Below are 24,405 nucleotides of genomic sequence, written 5' to 3' on the forward strand. Positions count from 1 at the left end.
TTGCATTAGAACCTAAATATGAAGAGTTCAAAAAAAAAAATATCTCAGCCAGAAACAAACTGATATTTTAAGTACTGAAAAGATGGCATTAATTCATATCTTGGAAAAGAGACACATTGGCAACATTACAAATAAATAATATTCGAAAGCACAATATCTGCTCTGTTTGACTGACAACCTAATAGATTGGTGTGATATTCAAGTGAAAATGGCAATGAAGAAAATGTAAAAGCATTTGATGTGGAAAATAACTACAAATACCCCTGGAAATATTCATAAGGTAAAGGTAAATATTAATTAATACAGAACTCAGGATTAGCCAAATGTTTTGCTTAGTTCACATATGATAATAATAGATATTATAAGAAAGACTCCATAATTGATGGAATAAATAGTTTAGCGATATAAATAGGATTTCTACATCTACGAAGTTTTTTAGTTTTGATTTCTTAAGATTCAGTTTTACACAGAGGTGGTATGATCTCTCGGGCAAAGAATTGGTTCACAAATAAAAGTACTTGGGTCCTAGGGTCGACTCTGTCAAAACTAGCTGGATGAAGTTTGACAAAATCTACACCACCTGCAAGTGGCTGCATCTGTGGAATGCGTTAATAACACCCACGCCACTCACCCCTCAGGGCTCCTGTGAGGACCCACTGCAGATTAGTAAATAAAAGTATGATGAAAATGAAAAGTTCTATATGAATGTGAGCTCTTGTTTGACTGACATTCTCGATATTCCAGATTTGGTTTCAAGGGGAGGGAGGGAGGGAGGGAGGGAGGGAAGGAAGGAAGGAAGGAAGGAAGGAAGGAAGGAAGGAAGGAAGGAAGGAAGGAAGGAAGGAAGGAAGGAAGGGATGGATCAAACTGTGATATTCTAGCTCAGAAATTATTACCAGTATAGTAGAACGGTTTGTCAACTTCCATTTTGACTATTTGTGTTCACCTCATTTGCTGTGAAACGAGGCAACAACTGGACTTGTGGCACAATTTTACAGACTTACCTGAATGAGCACATATGGCCCATTTAGCTAAAGGTATTGTAATAGGTGCTGTTTATTATGAGTTGATCTCCTACAATACTACATAGCTGATGTTATCTCTTTTAGATCACTTTGTCTATTTTATGTATTATTTGGGCATTATTTGTTTTAAAGACTTATCACATCTTGTCATTTACACAAAGGGATGACAACTCTTTGAAATGCATCAAAGCACAGAGGCTTATTAACCCTTCATGAATTGGTTTTGATGGATATTTTGCTTCCCTTTTTTCCAAAACTTTCTTTCATATGGAACATGCTTGTTTCCACTCTGTCTTTGAAGATCCGTTTTCCAATTTATCTCCAATTACTTCACACACACACACACACACACACACACACACACACACACACACACCCCCCAGTCCATTAGCTGGTTTTAAATGAATTATGGTTTTAAATTAAGTATAGAGAGGGAAAAGGAATATATTTAAATAGTTAAATCACCTTACCTGCCTCAGCTGCTCTCATCTGAATGATCAGCGTAATCGTTCACAAAGTCACATAGCTTGTCCTGTGCAATGCAGTGCTTCTTGGCATATGTGAATTCTTGAGCAGTACACTTTCTGTATGGCCTGAGTCAGGGAGAACAATCTTGAAAGGAAATGCCATCCACTGCTACATCTCTCACATGACTGACACCACGTTTTGCCCTAAAGACAATCTAGAGAGACAGACAGACAGACAGACAGAGACAGAGGTGGACAGAAATAGAGACAGAGACACAGAAAGAGGGATGGGAGAGATGCAGTTAGAGAGAGAAAGAGAAAGGAAAGAAGGGAAAAGAAAAGAAAAAAGAAAAAAAACAAATGAATAAATTTCAGCTGAACTGTCCAAGAATTAAAAACTTGGAGCAACCACTAAATACATGACATTAGACTTGAATTTGATAAAAATGCCCCACAATGAAATTGACCCAAGAAGCTTGAGGGTCATCTGAGATTGGCAACATCCTCAACACCTAACGATGCGGGAGTGGCGACACACTGGCCTCCTGTGCAGATTTTTAGGATAGGTGGCCTAGAAAACTGGCAGGAGTCACGAGCCCATCACTGCTGCCTCTGCAGAGACCAGATCCAAAACGAGGCCTGAGCATTTCTTAGAACCTCGTCACACATGGAAGCAGAAGGCCAAACAGGTGACAGAGGTACCAAGAAAAAGAAGATGCAAACACATCCTTCACACAGTTTTGCCTAATTCTTGCCTTCCCTCAGATCTCTCTCCATCCCAACTGTGTGAGAGCGAGTTATCAAACCTTGAAACCATGAGTTTTTTGAATAGGCCACATCTTTGCAGCTGAAATAATAGTGATTTGCCTTTGATTAATGTATGTAATGCGGACCATTCTTATGAGTGTCATTGTTTGACAGTGAGATCCCACTTAACGTTGAATCTGACAGAAGTAGAAGTGATGAAGAATAATAATAGGAGTCGCTGAAGTTTACAGAAGGGCCACCTTCAGTTTGTAACATCACCACTGCTTGGAAAAATAATGAACACAACAAATCCTATATTGTTTAGTTTCAAATTTTTAAGGAAACTGATTCAGAGTTTCTCTGCTGACCAAGTATGTTTTCGTGTGTTAATATAAGAAATGTTCACATATTTTAAAATAAATTTAGAACAATAAGAAATGAGTTAACAAGATATACAGTTTCCTCAGCGATTTTATATGAAATATTTATTACCAAACTCTCAAAACACCTTTCAGCCAAATCCAAACAATTACTTTTCTTGAAAGAATTACAATTTTCCTTAGTTATGCTATGCTTTTACACTATTGTGTAAAATCCTAGGTGTTTTCTTTTTAAGATTATAGGATAGAACACGCCTCTCACAATATTAAAAATAACAAAATAAAACTATAATTTGTATGTAAATTAGCATATTGAATTTAAATATAAGGGATAAATTTCCTTCATAGCAGATGTGCTAATAAATAATAAATTTGCAAGATATTTTAAGAGTTTGGAAGTGATAAAAAATTGATAAAACTGGAAAGAATAATGACTACAACTTTTTTGTAAGGTAAATTGAGCCCAAGAAAAATACTGATACACAAATTGAAAAAGGTATTCTGTTATTTAAACACATCTAAACATTTAAATATGCAATACAATGCTGTGTGAATAAGAAATCAAATAACTCAACGAGTGTTTCGTTGTTAACTTGTTTAGACACAATCTCAGCTACTTGTCATGTCTGAATAATCAAATTAACACATATCCCAATGCTTCGCACAATGCTGGTTAAGACTCTATAGTCTCTAATATTAAACATGATTAAACTTTTATAAGTTTAAAAAATATATATTATATAATATATATACATCATATTGACATATGATGTGTATATATATATATATATATATATATTTTTTTTTCCCTAGTAGAATAAAAATAGAGTCAATTCTTTTGTAAAGTTTGGGAAGCAATGTAGAATAGCAGTTGGATTGTGGACTCATTGATGACCTGCCTTTTTAAAGCCTGTCTCTGCCATTTTGTGTCACATGAGTAGGGCAGGTTAGCTAACTTCTGGCTACTTCTGTCTTCTACACTATAAAAATGGAGGTAATAGCATGTACCTAATATTGTTATTGTGAGAACTAAAGGGGTAAATATTTTAAATTCATAGAACTGCGCTTAGTACTTAGTAAATGCTATTTATATCTATAACTATATATCTATAACTATAGATATAGATGAGATAGATAGATAGAAAGAAAGAAAGAAAGAAAGAAAGAAAGAAAGAAAGAAAGAAAGAAAGAAAGAAAGAAAGAAAGAAAGAAAGAAAGAAGATTGTTTCCATTGGAGTTGAGAGGGGCTGAGCTATCAGACATAGCACAATCACGTAGATGTAGTTACTGAATATTCACAATAGAATTGTTTACTTCTGCTACATATACAGAGGACTGGAAAAGTACTAATTAGCAAATATATTATATCTTCTATTTAGAGAACAATGATTCCAAATTCATGGAATAACACTATGCAGTTTATGCTTAAAAAAAAATGTTCTCCAACATAAATGGCTTGGGATTCTCACTCTCCTTATCCAAGTCTTAATAGATATTTGTCTCATCTTCCAGAAAAAAACCCCAACCACCAAAAAAAGTAAATAAATAAATAAATACTTCATTTAAAAACCATGCACACATCCACACAGCTCTCATTTTCTCAAATATCCATAAAAAATAAACATACCAGATACCTTGGCACATAATGATTTTCCATTTAAACATTTTAATCTATATACTACCTGTTCTTTAAGTGAATATATACACATATATATAAATATAAACATCTTGTTCTTTTTCACACACACACACACGTCTTTTCCTCTTAACAGTATTATAATCTACATGAAGACAAATACAACATCACACAATTTTGTGCCCCACCAAATATTTTAGAAATAAGTAAATCTATTATCTCTAATAATGTTCAACAGTATAATGTACTTTCAAAAATGTCTTAAATCAAATTTGACATAATATAATTACAGTCTCTGAGAATACATTTATATAATAGAGGGAGGTTCTATTGATATATGGGAAGTTGATTGTGGAATGGCGGATGGTGTCGTTAAAATGATATATTCCTAGATGTATGGTTGTCTACTTAGAAGAAATTAGGACATTTCGAAATAATAAATTCCTTTTGAAAATGCTATATGTATTCAAGTAAACACATCAGAAGTAGAATGGGAGGACAAGGAGGCTATGAGTGGAGGAAATAAATTAGGATGTCAGAAAAACATAATAAAACTCTTCCAACACCCAACTACTTGGATAATAAACTTGCATATGTGAATGAGTGCCCAAAACACTTCTACTTTTTCCACTGTGCACCTTGCTGTCCACTTTAAGCCCACATTTTAGAGGTAACACTGTCCTCCTTGCTGAGTACCTGCAGAGATAAACCAAGTAAGAAGTGCAGAAATATTTTGTCTTGATAGATTTTAAACATGCAGAATTTTCCCAGTTATCATTATTATTTTTTATTTTAATATCAACATGAAGTCCCTGAGAGAAAAGCTGAGGTGTTTTACATTAGATATCTTTGTTTTCTATATGGCATTGTGTCCCCGGGGTACTTTGCAAGTTTTTTATAATAAAAGTGAACATGAATATCTGTCAGTCAAGTCTGAAGGTATGTGGGCACCATTTAATTAAGAACTCAAACTACATTAGTTTTTAAAAAATCTGACGGCAGTAACAACTGGAATTTTATATATTAAATACTCTCCATGTAATCAGAGGAGAAAGCATGGATTACATACTAAAACATTCTTTTGAGAATGACCTTCTTTATCCTCTTGTGTTCATTGGGGACAGACAGTGCTGTTAACAGAAGGAGCTCGTTCAAAGTTAGCAGCACAAGTGAGCGACATGAGTGGGCACCTACTCATGCGGGACTAATAAGATCTCCCTGCCCAACAGCCTTGAAACCACAAAGTCTCATCAGTACTGTATCCTCATTCTAAGGAAAAAAGCAGATTAGTCTCAGCAAATTATCACGGCTCTTCGTTTAGAATGATACAAAATGAATCATCAAGAGAGTAACCGAAGAGAATCGGGAAAAGTAGAATAATTCCTTATTCTAAAATAACTGACTTAGATGGTTTAATTATTTCACAACAATGCCTTTGAAAATTACAATGTGTACGACTAGAGAATTATTCAGGCGAAGGGTTTGTGATGGTTTTGATTTTTGAAACTAAAGGTAGTTTTTAATGGCTTTGTTATCTATTTTTTTTTTAAATTTAAATTCAAATGGCTGCTTTTGCAGTAGTAGAGTTTCAAGATTCTTGAGTTTTAAGTAATTTCACCAAATTCTTGGTCTATAAAATTCAAGTGAAATCAGCATGCTATCAAAGTCAAGAAAATATAATTTCTTTTTTTGTTGTTTTTGTTTTCTGAGTTTTTAAAAAATTTGTTGGGCTGACAATGGTTAGTGTGTTGATCATCACCCGAAGTCGAATCTCCTTCCATTGCCAAGTATTTGACCCCCATTACCTTTATCTACTGCCCCCTCCCCCTTTTCCCTCTGGTGACCACTAAACTGTTGTCTGTGTCTATGAGTTTTTGTTTGTCTTGTTTACTGGTGCTTTCACTTTTATATGCCACATAGCAAAATCACATGGTTCTCATCTTTTTCTGTCTTACTTATTTCGTTTAATGTGATTATCTCGAGATCCGTCCATTTTGTTGCAAATGGCAGTATTACATCTTTTCTTACGGCTGAGTAATATTCCATTGTGATTTCTTAAAAAACTAAAAACCGTTTTTGACACATACTGAAAAGTATATACAGGACGTGGATCTTTGTATGAATATCACTTGCTGAGGAAAAATGCATCCATGTAATATAGTAATGCGATCTTTATACTTCATTTTATTGAAGTGTTATTTTATTCAGCCACACACAAAAATAAGGATCATATGTATTACTACTTTAATTATTTGATAATTAATTTCTTATAAAATTTTTAAAGTTTTATAATTTTTCATCTAATATAAAATCTTATCTCAAAAAAGCATATTTCAGATAATTAATCTCAATGACAAAATATACTAGATAAATAATTCTCATTTTTCCAATGAAAACCCTGCAATAAGTTATATTGATTATTTTACCTAAAATTACTTTTTGAAAGTCAATATAAGACAAATGATAAATTGCATCTTTAATCTATAAGACTATTTAAATGTCTTTAGATTACTAAACATGAACATATACATATATACAAACAAGCTTACTTTTAAATTGGTTTTGGTAAGAAGTTATCATCTAGAATAAGAAGATAATTCTTCTAAAATTGATCCATAAACTTAACATGTTTCCTATAGAAGAAAGTATTTTTAAATAATGCATGTTTATCTAAAAACTTATTTGGAAAAATAAGTATTTAAGATGGCCAGAAAAATCCTAGAATAAGACAATAATAAAGTGGAAGGAAAAAAGCACCCCTGATATTAAAATTACAATTAAGCTATTAGGAACGAGGTTAGTAAACAGCTGGCCTGCAGTCTATTTCTCTATCTTTACTGGGGGGGAAAAAAGCAGGTAAACCAAGTGCGATCTCCTTGCAAATATGCTAACCATAGACGTCTTTCTAAATAAGTTAATGTTATTTGACAGGGGGAGAGTCCTTATCTATGGTTGTTTTTAGGAAGATAGCCCTTGTCTAATATTGCTCACGGTAAACAATTCTGAAATTCTGGGATTTATTTTTCATATGTGGCTTCCTGGAAAATGTTATGTAAGCTTTGAAACTGAGTATTACTGAAGATGCTTCAAAACTGAGCTAGCTTCTTCTATGTAAATAATGCATCTATATGTAATGTTTACAAACCTTATATATTATATAAGGCATTTCCAATAAGGAGAGACAAGACCTAACTAAGGATGTGCTTCAGATTCTAGGACCTCTCTCTGTTTTGCCTGTATAACTTGGTCTTAGAAACCAGGACAGGATCCCTGGAAAAACAGCTAATTCCAAGGATGGAATGGGAGAAGAATGAGTCTAGAATTTTTGGCTAGAAAGAAAGGAAATGCTCAGAGACTAATGTGCCTGTCAAAGAAACATAGAAGTCCACTTAAAGGGTCTCTTATGACCATATCTGGAACAATTTAAAAAACAGTAAATAATAAAAGCGATTATAACAAATTGAATACAATAGGACCCATGAATCCACACTGATATAGATCAACAAATGGATAAAAATGGATCAATAAGTGGACAGAAAATTATAGGGTGTTTTTACAATAGAAAACCAACATACAAATACAGGTATAGAGTTAGAAAATCATAATTAGATAATCATCACAGTAAAATTAATTCCAGCAAAAAATACTAAAAGATGTAAAAATCAGTGGGTAAATTGAGGTCAGGATTTTACACACTCTCAAAATATCTCTTCATGCAAATTTATTGACAAAGGGAACAAAAGTACTGAGACAAATCAACATGTACTAACCAATGGGATGTGATAAAAATGCAGTATCAGTGATATTACAGAAAAAAATAGAAGCTTAACACTGAACAAATCCAAATTGAGGAACATTCTACAAATACATGAATTACAGTCTTTTAAAATATTAATATTATAAAAGTTAAGGAAAGGTTAAGGAATTATTCTGGTTTAAAAGACACTAGGGAAGAAATAACAACTAGGCGTGATATGTGAACATGGATTAAACTGAAATTTTCCTATGAAAGATGCTACTGGGAGAAAAATAGGATCTCTGAGTGAAGGGTATGTTGAAGTTACTTGTGCCATTCTCACAACCTTCTGTGAGTTCAAAACTATGTATGTATGTATGTATGTATGTATGTATCCATCCATCCATCCATCCATCCATCCATCCATCCATCCAAAAAACAAAAAAACAAAGAAAAACACAGATTTGAAAAAGACTACTGGAGAATGTTGCATCACTATCAAAAAGCAATGCACATTCAAGTATCACCAAAGTCATTTGATTATGCTATTCTCAGAACATCAATACTGAAACCTACATGAAATAGTTCAAGTGCAAAACCATACAACACAGGTGTAACCTCAGGATAAAGACAATAATCATAGTTGAATAGTTGAAAAAAAGTCCTAGTAGCCATTCAGGTTCAACTCTGCTAAAACATTTTTGAATCCTACCATTTTGAAACTAGTGAAGTGTTGATAACGGTTCATTTTCATTGATTAGCAAATTATATTTTAATAATGCTAAATTATACACAATGAATTTCTATAGCGGTAATTCAGAAAATGCAATGCTGTCAGCAGTACCTGCAGGGAGCCAACTGTGGCACCATTCACGTGAGTCCAGGACACTGGCGTACACTTTGGTCTCATGTGTAAAATTACAGGATATCAGCCATGTCACCAAATTTCCCATTTGAGCTATCAGCAGACAGCTACAAGCCATCCGTGGTACTACAGGGGGAAGGATGATACGTTTATAAGATTTTTAAAAATCATAAAATATAATATAGTTTGTCCTTGGTCATATTCATCATTCTATCATTTTCTTCTAAAAGTATAACAATGTTTTATATTTTATAGCATAATTGTGACTCATAACCTTCAGCAGAAATAATTCTACTATTTTGATTTGGAATCCATGTATCAATTGGGACAATGACTACAAATGATGATAAAGGCTAAAATTACCAGGTATAATCTGTAATAATTGGGTTAATTTTATTTTTACAGTGATACTGCCAATACTTTGATCATCTTTGTAGAGCTCATTTTCATGTGGGTAAAATGAGACCCTGAAGCACTGAACAGCTTTGCAAAAGGCATAAAAAGAAAAACATATATAAATAATTAAAGCATAAAAAAAAACAGAGAGGAAACTGGCTTGGGGTTCACTTCACAAGTCTAAAAGGCTTTTATGCTCAAATTTATTCTCTCTGTTAATTTAGGTCAGTTTTACTTAAACATATTTTAATAAGCTGGTAGATAATTTTTAAAGCGTGTCTTTTCTTTCCTAGCTGTAAATAAAAGAAGAAAAATAATAATGAACACAATTAAATATCAATATGATCTTGCCATACGGGACAGAGTTTATGTCTTCACTGTAATTATCAATTCAAAAAAGAGATAATAAAACATTGAAGACATGCTAGGCAACACACAGCTTTTTGAAGTATTAAATAAGGAAGCAATTCCTCCAATTTGGGCATTCTGACACTTTTGCTTCGATTAATTAGATCTCTTACTACTTTCTCACCTAAATGTGATGCTAGGTGATACACGGTTTAAATTTGCTACTTTGTAAAACCCTTTTTATCTTGAAAGTTTTATAATTTTTGGTCGAAGAAATGTGAATCATTAATAGCAAACATGGAGAGAAAGACAGGTGTATTCATTCAATCACCACATATTTACTGAGTCAATCCTTCCCATCTTGCCTATCCGAGGCACTGAGATTATGACTGAGCAAAACACACACAGGGTTCAGCCTCTGGCCTCATCATTTGCTAGGTGGGCAACTGTAGTCAGGGTATTTTACTTCTCTGAACATATTAGTTTCTCCATTTATAAAATGGGACACTTCTATGTATGATAGTAATAGGAATTAAAAATGAAATAAGTGGAACATCTAACACAGTACCTGACATATTTTGTACATTTAACAAACGGCAGTTGTGATTCATGGTTATATTTATGTCATTAGTTGCTTCTTATGAAATAGAGAGTTTAGTGTCCTGCATACCTCAGAGGATATGAATTAAGAGCATTTTTAAGAGGCAGGATTATTAATTTGTTGGAATTATATCTCAATGACTAAGTGCTTCCAGCTCTGAGCCTTGTATGCTTAACATTCCAGGACCCTAGGGACACAGAACAAAGATGAACACATGAATGATGCATTGATTTAGAGATACCCTGAGATCCAGCACAATTTGAATATTCCCCCCCCCGAAATTGACAAACTGATTCAAAACTTCATATAGAAATATCAGGGCTAAGAACGATCAATTGTATCATAAAGGAGAACGAAGCTGGAGAATTTATTCTATCAGATATCGAGATTCATTACAAAGGCAGAACAATCAAGACAGAGTAGTATTGGAGTAAAGTCAGACAAATCGCCCAGAGAAATGGGCAAAATCGTCCTGAAACAAATCCATACATATTTGTACATGTGATTTATGAAAAGTTTGGCTCTTCAGAACAATAAAGGAAAAGACAATCTTTTCAATGTGGACTAAATAAATTAGGTTGCCATGTGGAGAAATAAGAAAAATGCACCTCTATTTCACAGCATTCAAAATAAATGCCAGGTAGGTTGTACCAAGAATGTGGAAGGTAAAACAATGAAGCTTATCTAAGATAACATAGCACTATCTTTCTAATGTGGGAATAAAAATTAAAAAAAAACAATATATAAATATTACTAATCATAGGGGGAGATAATGAAAAACGGTACTGTATTCAAGTTAGGTGTTTCTGTTTATTAAAGATACCGATATGAAGATCAGAAAGCCAACTGGTGAATGGAAGAAAATACGCAGGCCACATTTAACGTACGTAATACTTACTGACTGCCTACCACTTACCGTGCACTACGCCACGTGTTCGGCAGTACACGCGTGTGCTGTTATACACAACATTATGTAACTACGCGCATACAAGCAAGAACTAGATGAAATATCCACGAAATATTAAAATGTTTATATCTGTGTTTGGGGGCCATGTACATATTATTTCCCATACAGTGCATGCATGCTTCATAGTAGACTCTAAAATAGTTGATAAATAAACAACTGAGTTTAAAATCAGTATAGCGCATGCAGAATAAAAAGATGGAAGGGAATGACAGAACTGTGGACTCAGATGAAATTATACATGAAAAGCTGATAATGTGTTTTAAAAAAAAAAAATCAGAAAAGACAGAACAAAGCTAACAGATCTGGAGACCATAGAGAAATTAAGCAACTAAGAGTCATAATTCTGGCAATAATAAAAGCATCTACTCTGTGGTTAAACTGGAGATTTCTATATTAGTTTCCCAATACAGGCAGGAAAAAGTAATTTTTAACTTTCCCAATCCACTATAATTCAAGAAAATGCAGTCACAAGCATAAATATAAAATAAATTATTGAAACGATTCTTTATAATTACATGTCCCTGAGGTAGCCCCTCACTTGAAAGAAAAAAGAAAAAAAGAAGACACATCGGGAGATAAATTTGAAAATTTCAAACAAGAAAACTGAATGTGTGTGTTTATACCACACTGTGAACAGAGTTACTGGTGTAGCAGTATATCTTATATGCATTAACTCGGGGCACATGATGTATATACAATTCCTAATGGAAAAATGAAGAATTACACAAGCACTTGCCCGTGTGTGGGATGAAATTATTCAAGCATGCACTTGCAAAGGAAATCGACTCCCTTCCCAGAATGAGCACAATAGTAACGATCACACCTCACGGTGCTGTCACCCGTAAAACATCAGCATCTCTCTACGAGCCTCCAAACTCTTTTCTCATACAGGGTGGGAAGCAGGATGCCTTATAGAAACATACCTTTACTAAGAAAACACAGCACAAGCCACATAGTAGTAAAGGTTTAAAGAGAGCAGTGTTATACACCCAGGTGTTGCAAAACTAAAGATCCCAGGTGATGATATACAAGCCATTAAAAAAAAAATCATAAAAAGAGATCTGATTTGTAGTCCATGTTATTTTAAAGAAAGTCTTCTAGGTCTTATAGGATAATCACCTTATACACAGCTCAAGTAATTAAAATATTAACTCCTCCCTCCCCTTTATTTGAGAATCTCCTGGGTAATTGCCCTAATTAAAATTAGTAAGAAAAAAAAATACCTTTACATGGAAAAGTTAAAATATGTTTGAGTTAGGAAAAATGACTTTGGATCTTTCTAAATATACTTCAAAACAACATATTCTCCAGGCTTACTCTTTGGGTTGAGACACACCTTTTGATTCACTATGGTACGTACTGTAGGCTGTTTTAACGTAACTGCTGGAATGTGATGAGTCATCATGAACTTTACTGAATTTGCAAGGACCAGAAATACGAACTGTTCTCTACTACAGTTCTCATGGTCTCCACTCTTGGCCTAGCATCCACAGTGAACCATTTCTGCTGTGTGGAATGGCTCCCCACCCCTCCCACCAACTCTACTGTGAACGGTGAACGAAGTTCCTAACTCAGCACCTGCTGGAGCGGGCTCCTTAAACAAGCCGGGCCAATCAGAGATCTTGTGTGGGGTCTTTAGAATATAAATTAAAGGAAAGGAACACTCCTTCTTGAGAGGCAAATCTCCTCACAAGTTGACTCCCCAAGGTTTGAAACCAGCTCTGTTTGACTCTAAAATTCCACACATGCCCTTGACACTATGCCGTAGCATTGCAGAAGAGAGAGAGAAAAAGATTTGATTTGACCTTATTAATCCTTTCTAAAATACACATCTGTTTCTCCCACTTTGCTTAGAAATCTTTAATACATCTTTGCTGACTCAAAGTGAGATTCTTGAGCTGTAATATATGTTATCGGACGACAAGTAGATAAGAACTTTTGGTAAAATATACATCAATTCACTACACACACTATCCAGATCTGCTGACATCGTGCTTTTCATAGCAAGACTTTCTTGATAAGGGAAACAATGACTTAATTTGCATTCGATTGCAAGCTCTTTATCTCATCACGCATCTGTAATTAAAAATCCACAGACTGGCATTTCATACTGCATCAGTGTATAACGAGTCAGAGGACGTTTTCTATAAAGGCAATACAGTAAATATTTTAGGCTTTGTGGGCCGTACAGTCTCTGTTACAACTATTCAACACTGTCTTTGTAGTAAGAAAGCATCCATGGACAGCTGAAATGAATGATTATAGCCGTATTCCAATAAAACCATATTTTCAAAACCAGGAAGCAGGTCAGAATTGGCTCATGGGCCACAGTTGGCTCACCACTGTCCCATAAATAAAGCCTCCATTCATTGGGATCAGAAGAATAACTTTCTATACAAATATCTGGCTTCAACTTTCATATATTACTGAACTCAGACAGCTAGATTTATACCCGTTGTATGTGTTCGTGAAACTACTTGATACATCATGGATTTTCTTTGTCTCCCTTGTACTGCTCTTTCTTCCGGGCACACTTATAATTTCTGTTCTTGGTCTTTCCTCTATATGACTTTCATTTATGTTTCGCAATGCATCTTAAATATATTCTCATTTCCAAGCCTTCTTAGATTCCTAGACTCAAAATTCTTTGATTCAAAATTACTTCCAAACCTGAGAATTCCATAGCATTTTGTGCATAATTTTAAAAATGCTTTTTTCATATTAGATTATATAAATCACTGGATATGAAGCTATATGTCCCACTAGACTATAAACACCTCAAGGCACATCTTTTAACTAATTAGAACACTGTGTAAAGTGGCTTAAACCCAATCGATATTCAATAAATATTCCCTGAATCTGTTGTTAAATAAAAGTGGTAGAGAATTCTTCCTTTTCTATGCCGAAACTCTCCTTCACAAATGCAAGGGATCTCAATTTTGAAAAAGGACTTACGATTTTAGTAGAGGGCTTTTGGATTTCTCTTTCTTAGTCTCATGAGATAAAAACGTGGTAATAAACATTTGTTAAAATTTTATATAACCACCTGGGGGTTTTTACCAGTTCCAAATTCAATAACAAAGGTATCAAGGCCAACTATTTTAATTAGGAGCTCCAACAGTTCCTGTTTCAATATTGCATGTGATTCACTGGAGAATAACTCTTCATGAGGCAAGTAGAAACATATTTTTTTAAAAAGCAACTGATAAATTTAAAAGTCTAAGAAATTACATAATGCAGTTATAGTTATTTATCTTTTAGTTCCAAAACAGAAATTAAAAGATAAACAAATCTTCAAATTATTCTCTTTGTAAAAGGAAGCATATTTGCTTTGTAAAATAGATTTTAGGCCAAAGAAACACTAGCTTCTGAAATGTACAAAGTAAAATAATGGAGTTTTTGAGATCGGTCTTTAAATTAGTAAGCCTTTAAAATATGAAGTATTAAGTAATAGTTTGTCATTTGACACAACAAACCTGAGAAGGTAGAATTATAATCACTACTACTTCATAGATGGGATAACTAAAATTAAGTAATTTGTCAGAAGTAATTCCCTTGCTAAGTATTGAAGCCGAAATTGGACTTAGATCCATCTCTTGACGTTTTATATTCTAAACTCGTCCTCTCAGTGTGAACCCGCACCATCGCCTAGAAACTTTAAAAGCAAATTCTTGGGCTCTATCTCAAACTTATTGAAAAAAACTCCAAGAAAGGGCTCAGCAATCAGTTTAGTAAATTCTCCAGCTTATGCTGGTGCACACTAAATTTTGAGACCCATTGCCCAAAACCACTTACGGTAACAGTTTAAATAGTATTTACAATACCAAGATGCTAAGTCAAAATGCTAACCCAAAAGAAACACCTAGAAAAATAAACATTCAAGCTTTATTTTTCTCTTCAAAATGAAAACTCTGGGGAAAATAACTATAAGATTAAAAAAATTTTTTTACATTCGTTTTTAAAACAACTCTTTTTCTATTACATAGTGTGTGGAAAATAGATCCAATGTTCCAATAAAAAAAAAAGAAAGAAAGAAAGAAAGAAAAAGCTAGTTAGGAAGGGTATGAGTTGAAATTCTTAGTCAAATATATTTGAGAAACACAATGTAGAACTCCAGGGATACAACTTACACACACACACACACACACACACACACCATAGATGTAAATAGTTCTTGAGGAGTTAGGTAACCAATTTTCCATTATATTCTTTTTAAACTCACATATCCCTAACATATTTGCCCCTCCCCCAAAATGTATGAAACATGGTAAGCACTTGATAAATATTTGCCAAGTGAGTGAACAACAATAAAAAATGACCTGTTTTTGAGAATCATTAGAAAAATATATTCTGATTAAATTTTTGACTTGGCTTTTAAAATCAAATAGAAAATTTTTAAATTTTGAGGATTTAAAAATAATTTTAAAAATTAAAAAATACTTCATATTTATAAATGACTCATATTAATGCAAGAATTTGTTTTTGTTTCAGACAAAACAGATTTTAAAGCAAAAAAAATTATCAGGGACAAAGGACATTATAAAATTGATAAAGAGGTTGATAGTCCAAGAAGACATAACAATTCTTAATATATATGAGCCTAATGACAGTGTCAAAGTATGTGAGGCAAAAAACTAATAGAATTGCAAAGAGAAATAGATGAATTCCCTATCAGAGTTAGAGACGTCTATCAGAAATGACTACTTACAGTAGGCAAAAGATCAGTAAGGGCATAGCTGAATCCAACAACATGATTAATCCATTGCATGTAATTGACATCTACAGACAACTTCATCAAACAGCAGAATACACATTTTTCTCAAGCTTACGACACATATTCACATATAACAAGACTAGTAAACAAAATATACAGAGAATTCTTAAACTTCAACAATAAGAAGTCAAATAACCCAATTAAGAAATGGGCCAAAGTCATGAGCAGACACCTCATCAAAGAATATATACAGACAGCAAATCTGCATATGGGAATACAAATTAAAACAACAAGATACCACTACACATTTATTAGAATGGTCAAAATCTAGAACACTAACAACGGCAAATGCTGGAGAGGATGTGGAGTAATAGGAAGTCACATTCATTACTGGTGGTTATGCAAAATGGTAAGAGCCATTTTGATGGTTTCTTAGAAAACTAAACATACTCTTACCATATGGTCCAACAATCATCTTCCTTGAAAATTTACATTCACACAAAACATGCACATGGGGGTTCATGGCAGCTTAATTACAAAGACTTGGAAGCAACCCAAATGTCCTTCTGTGGGTGAATGAATAAATATAAACTATGGTACATCCACACAACGAAATATTATTTGGAGTTAAAAAGAAATGAGCTATCAAATTCATTGAAAGACATGGAGAAACCTTAAATTCATATTACTAAGGAGCCAATTTGAAAAGGTTATATCCTGTATGACTCCAACTATCTAACAGCCTGGAAAAGGCAAGACTAAAACTAAGGAGACTGTAAAAAGTCAGCAGTTGCCAGGGTGGGGTGGAAAAGAGTTGGGGGTGAATAGACAAGGCGCAGAGGACTTTTAGAGTGGTGAAAGTATTCTGTGTAACATCATAATGCTGGATAGAAGTCATTATACATTTGTCCAAACCCATAGACTCTATCACACCAAGAGTGAGCCATAATGTAAAATATGGACTTTGGGTGTTTTGATAGGTCATTGTAGGTTTATCAGTTGTAAAAAATATACCAGGATTGATTCTAGAGAATGAACCAGGGTTCATCTAGCACATAAGGGGAGAGAATCTATAGACAAGAGGTCAATACAAATTATGAAAAGAAATGATGTGAAAGACACTCAAATGTGTAATAAATCTCAATCTGTTACACAAATGGTAGAGTTGTTACTTAATTGATTTCAATGTTAGGCAAAAATAAGTTTGAAGAAAATTCTTAATATCTCCTGAACCAATATGAGCCAGCATGTTTGTAGCAAATACATTTATTAATGATTTATGATTTTTTTCAAATTGTCTTCCCAGCTTTGATCTAAAAGGCTATTTATTCTTTTACTTGTAACGCCATTGAAATTTTGGAAGTTCCATTTAATGCAACTAGCAAACTGAATTCTGCTCATTAGGCTATAGGTTCATGATTTTCTACAACTTTATGAGATGGTCTTATAAAATTATGTAATTGTGAAATTCAGAGTAAGTACAAATTAATATAATATATACAGCAGAAATCCTGATAGTAGAAAGGATTAAAATGGTTGTATACTTCCTCCTCCCAGAGAAAGCTATTATAAATATTATATAAAATATATAAAGTAAACACTTAAAAAGTAAAGTAGATAAGGATAAAGGGGGTCAAATATATGGTTACAGAAGGAAATTTAACTTTGAGTGGTGAACATACAATTCAATATACATATGCTATATTATATAATTGTATACTTGAAACCTATGTAATTTTATTAACCAGTGTCACCTCGATAAATTTAATAAAAAATAAAATAAAAAATAATAAAAAATGAAGTAGAAAATTTCCAAGCAGACAAAAATCAGAGGAAAGCATAATACACGCATGCGTTCATGCACGTGCGCACACACACACACACACACACATAAACCTGCAATTCAAAGTGGTAAGAATAGTGAGTTTGCGGCCTTTTGATCCGAGAAAATTGACAATCTCCCTTACCCTTTGGCTATGATGGAAGAAAATGAAACAACTACAACTTTATTAACTGAAGGTGCCAGAGATCAGAGTTCAGCTGAAAATTTAAAGGAGAAATTCTAGAAAGCAGAAGAATAGCAGAGAAATGAGAATGAAATTCAGGGGATGAATCGCAGCCCTGACAGGCCACTAAACTACACAGGTGCAGGGAAGACAATAAGAAGCATGGCAAAATGCAGGTAGAGACCAGAGAAAAATCCATGCTTCAAGAACGGAGCTATGTGGAGCCATCTGCAAATGATGTTTTTCTTAATTAAGAACATTTTTCAACCACATGCAACTTGATCAACTAGACCGGCAGAAGGCACAAAACTTTAAAGATTTGAAGTTTCATAAAACAGAGTCAAAAACTAACAGAGATAAAGAAAGAAGAGATTCCTAGGGGGAAAAAAAAGAAAAGCAGAGATGAGCTCCCTCCCTGCCCAAATCCTTGACTGACACCAAATTGCATAAAAAAGAAACAGTAGAAAGCCACTAGAACAGAATAGAGAGATCGGTAGCTTCATAATACACTTATGTAAACATAAGTTTGAAATCAGGCAAATTTATTCCTTACTAGAACAAGAAACAAAAGTAATGAGATGACCATGACAGAATCCAGAGTTACAAAAACCCCTTATGAACAATATCCAATTTTCAAACAAAAACTGCTAACACACAGAACAAGTGTAGTTTGAACATTATGAAGTAAAAAATGAACAACCAATAGATACTCACTCCAAGTGGGTCAAAATGTCAGATGTCTCAAAAAAAGATGTTATAACAGCCATCACAGATATATTTAAAGAATTAAAGAAAAAATTTCCAACAAATTAAAGAACATTATACATACATTATGGTATCAATGCAAGTATAGATAGATAATCTGAAGAGTAAAATGAGAACTCTAAAATAGTAACCAAATGAAAATTCAGGGCTGAAAATTACAATAATTAATATTTAAAAATAAAATGCTACATGAGCTCAACAAAAGATTGGATATAGCCAAAAAGGAATCACTGCACATGAAAATAAATCAGCAGAAATTATCAACCTGAAAAGCATAAAGATAAAAGATTAACAAAAATTAACACCACCTCAGAGACTTGTAATACAATATGAAATAATCTAATATCAATAGTTAGAATCCCACGAGAAGAAAAGGAAGGAAAATTTTTGAAAAAATAGTTGTCTATAAGAGCACTTTAAATGCAAAGACAAATGCAAACTAAACATAAATAGCTGGAAGAGAAATACTGGTGACCTCTAAATATGAGAAAGTTAATGTGATTATATGAATATCATATGTAGTAGATTTCAAGACTGAAGGTATTACTAAGAATGAAGATGAAATTTTATAATTATAAAAATTTGAATACATCGGGAACACATGAAATACAAATATGTATGCTATTAATATAGTTATAAAACACATGAACTCAAAACTGATAGGAGTAAACAAAGGACAATTCCATAATCATTGTTTCAGACATTAATAAACTTTCTCAGTAATTGCTATAACAAGTACATATTAAAGTTAGTAAGAAAATACAAAATCGAAATTAAGGATCAATCATCTTAATTAGGATTTGTAGAACATTAGATAAAAATTCATAATACATATTATTCTGAGTGGCGCACGGAACTTTTGCCAACATATGTGGGGTTGTAAAAAATAAGTCTGAATAGATTTCAAAAGACCAAAATTTAATGAAAAGTTGCCTCAGGACACTTTAAGAAATTAACAAAAGGTAAAACTTTTAGGAAAAAAAAACTAGAAATGTGGAAACTAAATAACTCATTTCTAAACTATCAATGGATGAAACACAAAAATCACAAAGAAAATTATATAATATTTTGAACTGAAGAATAATGAAATTAAAATGCATCAAAGTTCGTTGACTGACACCAAAGTAGTACTTTAAAAGAAATTTGTTTCATTAACTGTTTTTACAGAAAAAAGGTGACATCAGCACAATGGCAAAATAGGAAGTTCTAGCACGATCCCTCATGTAGACCGATAAACAAGCAAAAAATTGACAGAAAGAAAATTTAATTAGAGTTCTGAAAAATATTCAAAGTCTACGGCAATGCCCAGGCAAGAAAAATCCATATTCAAAATACTAAAAAATTGTGTAGTATTTTTTTTAATCCTTGCCCACATTCTAACCTACCTGAAAGATTTTCCTCTGCATCCCCTAACTCAGACGTCAGGCTGGGGAAAATGGTAGCACGAATGTGAGGCAGGGAGAAACGCTAGCACTGCCTAGGAACACTAGAGAGACTAAGACCTGCAGATGCCTAGGACAAAAGATTTACAGGTGGAGACCTGCAGTAGGTCATCTAAAAGCCCAAAGAGGTGCTGGGGTAGGATCTTTAAGAAATTAAGACATTTAAAAGCCCCTGTGTGTATGGTGCAATCAAAAACCAACGCACAGGCCCAGGCCTGATGCATGCCCGGAAAAGAACTGAAGAAGTTCCTTAAGCCATCTCCTTGGGTAGATCTCAAGACTCGGAACATGCCCAACTAACTAGCAGAGGACTTCCCTGACACAAAGCCATTCTGCAAAGACTAGAAAAGGTATGCTTTTTTTTTTTTTTTTCAAATGTCAATTAAAAGAAAGTCACAAAGCATACACAAATAGAGGAAAAGGGACTACAAGAGAATATGCCAACAAACTGAATAGCCTAGATGAAATAGGCAACCTACCAAGATTGAATCATGATGAACTAGAAAGTCTGAATGGACAAAACCAGTAAGGAGATGAATCAGTAATCAAAAACCTCTCTACAAAGAACAGCTCAGGACCAGATTTCACTGGTTAATTTTACCAAACATTTCAAGAGAAAGAAGAACTAATATCAATCTTTCTCAAACTCTTTCAAAAAACTGAAGAGAGAAAACTTTCTAAATCACTCTATGAGGCCAATATTACCCTGATAATAATAAAAAGAGACAAACACAAAACTAAAAACGAAACAAAACTGCAGGCCAATATCCCTGGTGAATAAAGATGCAAAAATCTTCATCGAAATAGTATCAAAGCAAAATGTAGCAGCAAAACAAAACAAAACAAACAAAAACAGTTATATACCATGACCAAGTGGGATTTATTTCTAGAATGCAAGAATGGTTTAACATACAAAAATCAATCCGTATAACCCGCCACATTAACAGAATGAAGGAAAATAGCTACATAGATCATCTCGATCGATGCAAAAAAAGCATTTAATAAAGTTCAACAAACTTTCATGATAAAAATATTAAACAAACTGGGAATAGAAGGAAACTTCCTAACATGATAAAGGCCACATAGGAAGAGCCCACAGTTAATTTACATCATACTCAATGGTGAAAGACTGAAAACTTTTCCTCTAAGATGAGAAACAAGACAATAAGCAAGGATGATCGCTTCTACCACTGCTATTTAACATTAGTGGAAGTGCTTAATCAGAGGAATTAGGCAAGAAAAGTAACAAAATTAGGCAAGGAAGAGAAAAAAGGGCATCCAATTTGGAAAGAAAGTAGTAAAAGTATCTGTTTGCAGAAAACATGATCTTATATGCAGGAAATTCTAATGATTTTACACACACTCATACACGCACACACATCTCATTCACACCCTCTTAAAACTAATATATAAGTGTGGATAGTTGCAGGATACAAAATCAACAGGTAAAAATCAGTCATGGTATCACTAATATGTGGAATATAAACCTAAAAGCAACAAATGAGCAGGACAATCAAACAGAGACTCATGGACATGGACTACAGACTAGTAGTAACCAGAGGACAATAGTGGGGTGGGGGAGGAGCGGGGAGGTGAACAGAGTAAAGGGGGTCAAATATAGGGGGACAGGAGGAGAGTGAAGTGGGTAAAGGGGATCAAATATATGGGAGCTGAAGGAAACTGGACTTTGAGTGGTAAATGGACAATAGAATATACAGATGTCGAATTATAATGTATACTTGGAAATTATGTAATTGTATTAACCATTGTTATCCCAATAAACTTAATTTTAAAAAAGTCAGTTGTGTTTTAACACTAACAATGAATAATTCAGAAAAGGAAATTAAGAAAACAATTCCATTTACAATCACATCAAGAAGAATAAAATAGGAATAACTTAACCAAGGAAGCGAAACACTGAAAACTGTAAAATATTACTGAAAGAGTTTAAAGAAAACAAATTAATAGAAACACATCACCTTTCACTTATTATTGTAAAGATGTTACAATCTATAGTCAATATAATCCCTACCAAAATTCTAATAATGTTTTTATAAAAATAATAAATTCATCCTGAAATTTATATGGAATACGAAGGGACTCTAAATAGCCAAAACGATCTTGAAAAAGGAACAGTAATCAAAACTGTGTAGTACTAGCATAAAGACATAAAGACCAATGGAATAGAATAGACAGTCCAGGGACAAACTCTTCATACATGGTCAAATGACTTTCAACAAGGGTACCAAGACTAGCTCAAGCACAGTCTTTTCAATGAACAGTCTTGGGAAATCTGAATATCTATTTGCAAAATAATGAAACTGGACCTTTATCTACATCATATCCAAACATTAACTTGAATGAATTTGAAGCCCTAAATGTAAGAGCTATAAAATTTTCAAATGAAAACCAAGAGGATAAAGCCTCACATACTGTTTGCAATATCTTATATATGAAACCAAAAGGAAACGATAAGAACAGATCAATCAAAGTGCATCAAAATTAGAGCTTTTGTGCATCGATGGACACTGTCAACGGAGTGAAAAGTCAGCCGAAAGAATCTGAGAAAATATTTGCAAATTATACTCCGACAAGAGATTAATATCCAGAATATATAAAGAACTCCTACAGCCCAACAACAACGACCAAAACAAAAATTCAAAGGGGGCGAAGGACTTGATTAGACATACAAATTACCAATACATACATAAAAAGATGGTCAAAGTCACCATCTTTAGGGAAATGCAAATCAAAACCACAATATGATATCACTCCACATCCATGAGGATGGCTATTATAACGCAAAACAAAAACAAAACAAAAAAGGTGTTGTCGAGGATGTGGAGAAAAGGGATACTTGTTATATATGAAAAGTTTTGAAATACACTTTACTATAATAAAAAAAAAATTCAAAGAAGATTTACTTTAATAGGAAGCACATTCAATTTATTACACTTTTGAAAAAAGGATTAGTTCTATTCATGTCAATATTTACTATCTTGCAATATTTTGCTTATTTCTCTTGCCATAATTATATACAGAAAAAAGACTATCTTAAACAGCATATACATAAATTTACCCTCAAAACCCTTCTAATTCTCTCAATGTATCTTATCATCTTCTATAGGTTCTATGACACAAAAAAGGTCAAGGCTCCTTTCCTATTTATTGGCTAGTAAATTTAGTTATAAGAATATGGGCACTGAAAGTCAAAGGAGAAATGAGAGTGAGCAGAAGTATATCACTCTCTCTTAAAAGAGTAATTAATGTCTACAATGGAGAGACAACTTCTTAGAGATGCCTTCCTTTGGAAAGAAATTTTGTTTATTCTGTACGAACTAAAATCGGCTTTGAGACTGCTAGTGTAGAGGGTGAAAGAAATATAGAAGCAGTCTATATAAATGGATAATTGGCTTGTCAGATGTAAATGACAATCCCAAGTATGCAAATGAATCAAGGTTTTCCAGTTAGATTCTTACTCCTTCAATATTATCGAGATATGAAAAAAAAAAAAAAAACATTGAGAAGGTGTCCTATGGTCAAAATTTAAATGATTCTTGTCTTTGAATATTTATATCTAGCACATCTTTCCAGATGCTAAAGGCTATGCTGCCTTGAGATTTTAAATACAAATGCTTTGGCACCATTTCTTTTTTTTTTCAAACCTACTATCTACTGATCTAGAGATTAAATTAGTAATAGAGCACAGGTAACAGCTATGATGTCTAAAACTATCTTCTGTATTCTACTCAGGAAGCCATATACATTTACACATTTGTTGAGAGTGAGCTGGTTCTAGTTCTTAACCACCTCACAATCGTATGTACATGAGGAGATTCATGCTGCCATTTCTTTCCTGTGCTTTGCCGCCAGAGTTCAATATCAGTATTGTAAGCCTTGTGTACTTTGTTAAGGATGATCGTGAATTATCATTCTTTGACCTTTACATTACTCTACAGCCTTGCTCATTAGCTATTGCCATTATCAGTTATTTATAGCATCGCTGGTCTGTGATGGACAAGCCAATCTAAATTCTGAATAAATAAAAGATGTAGATCATGTTAGAAATATACTTTAAAATGTAAACAAACACCACTACAGTGTTTTGCGGCTGATTGTCTGTTTTTCTAATAGTATGAGTATAAAACATCAGAACTGGAATCTATGCTAACACATTTCTAGTAATAAAATGGAAATGATACTAATGATATTAATTAAGTACTGTTAAAGGGGAAATCTTTTTTGATTTGAACATAAACAGTGAAAGGCTCTGGTCCAAGATAATTTAGCAGATTTGTCTATTTCATAAA

General features: G+C 33.4%; 1 protein-coding gene across 1 annotated transcript in view; it reads right to left on the minus strand.

Moving 5' to 3' along the window:
• MALRD1 (MAM and LDL receptor class A domain containing 1) overlaps positions 1-24,405 on the minus strand; it is a 481,557-nt gene that overhangs the window by 302,011 nt on the left and 155,141 nt on the right. The window contains 5 exon segments of the mRNA XM_036226667.1: positions 1,503-1,707; positions 4,843-4,864; positions 4,866-4,951; positions 8,836-8,918; positions 8,921-8,982. Coding sequence (XP_036082560.1) covers positions 1,503-1,707; positions 4,843-4,864; positions 4,866-4,951; positions 8,836-8,918; positions 8,921-8,982 — 458 coding nt within the window.

The sequence above is a fragment of the Rousettus aegyptiacus genome, unplaced genomic scaffold (assembly GCF_014176215.1).
Source record: "Rousettus aegyptiacus isolate mRouAeg1 unplaced genomic scaffold, mRouAeg1.p scaffold_m13_p_10, whole genome shotgun sequence".
In the NCBI taxonomy this organism is placed as follows: Eukaryota; Metazoa; Chordata; class Mammalia; order Chiroptera; family Pteropodidae; genus Rousettus; species Rousettus aegyptiacus.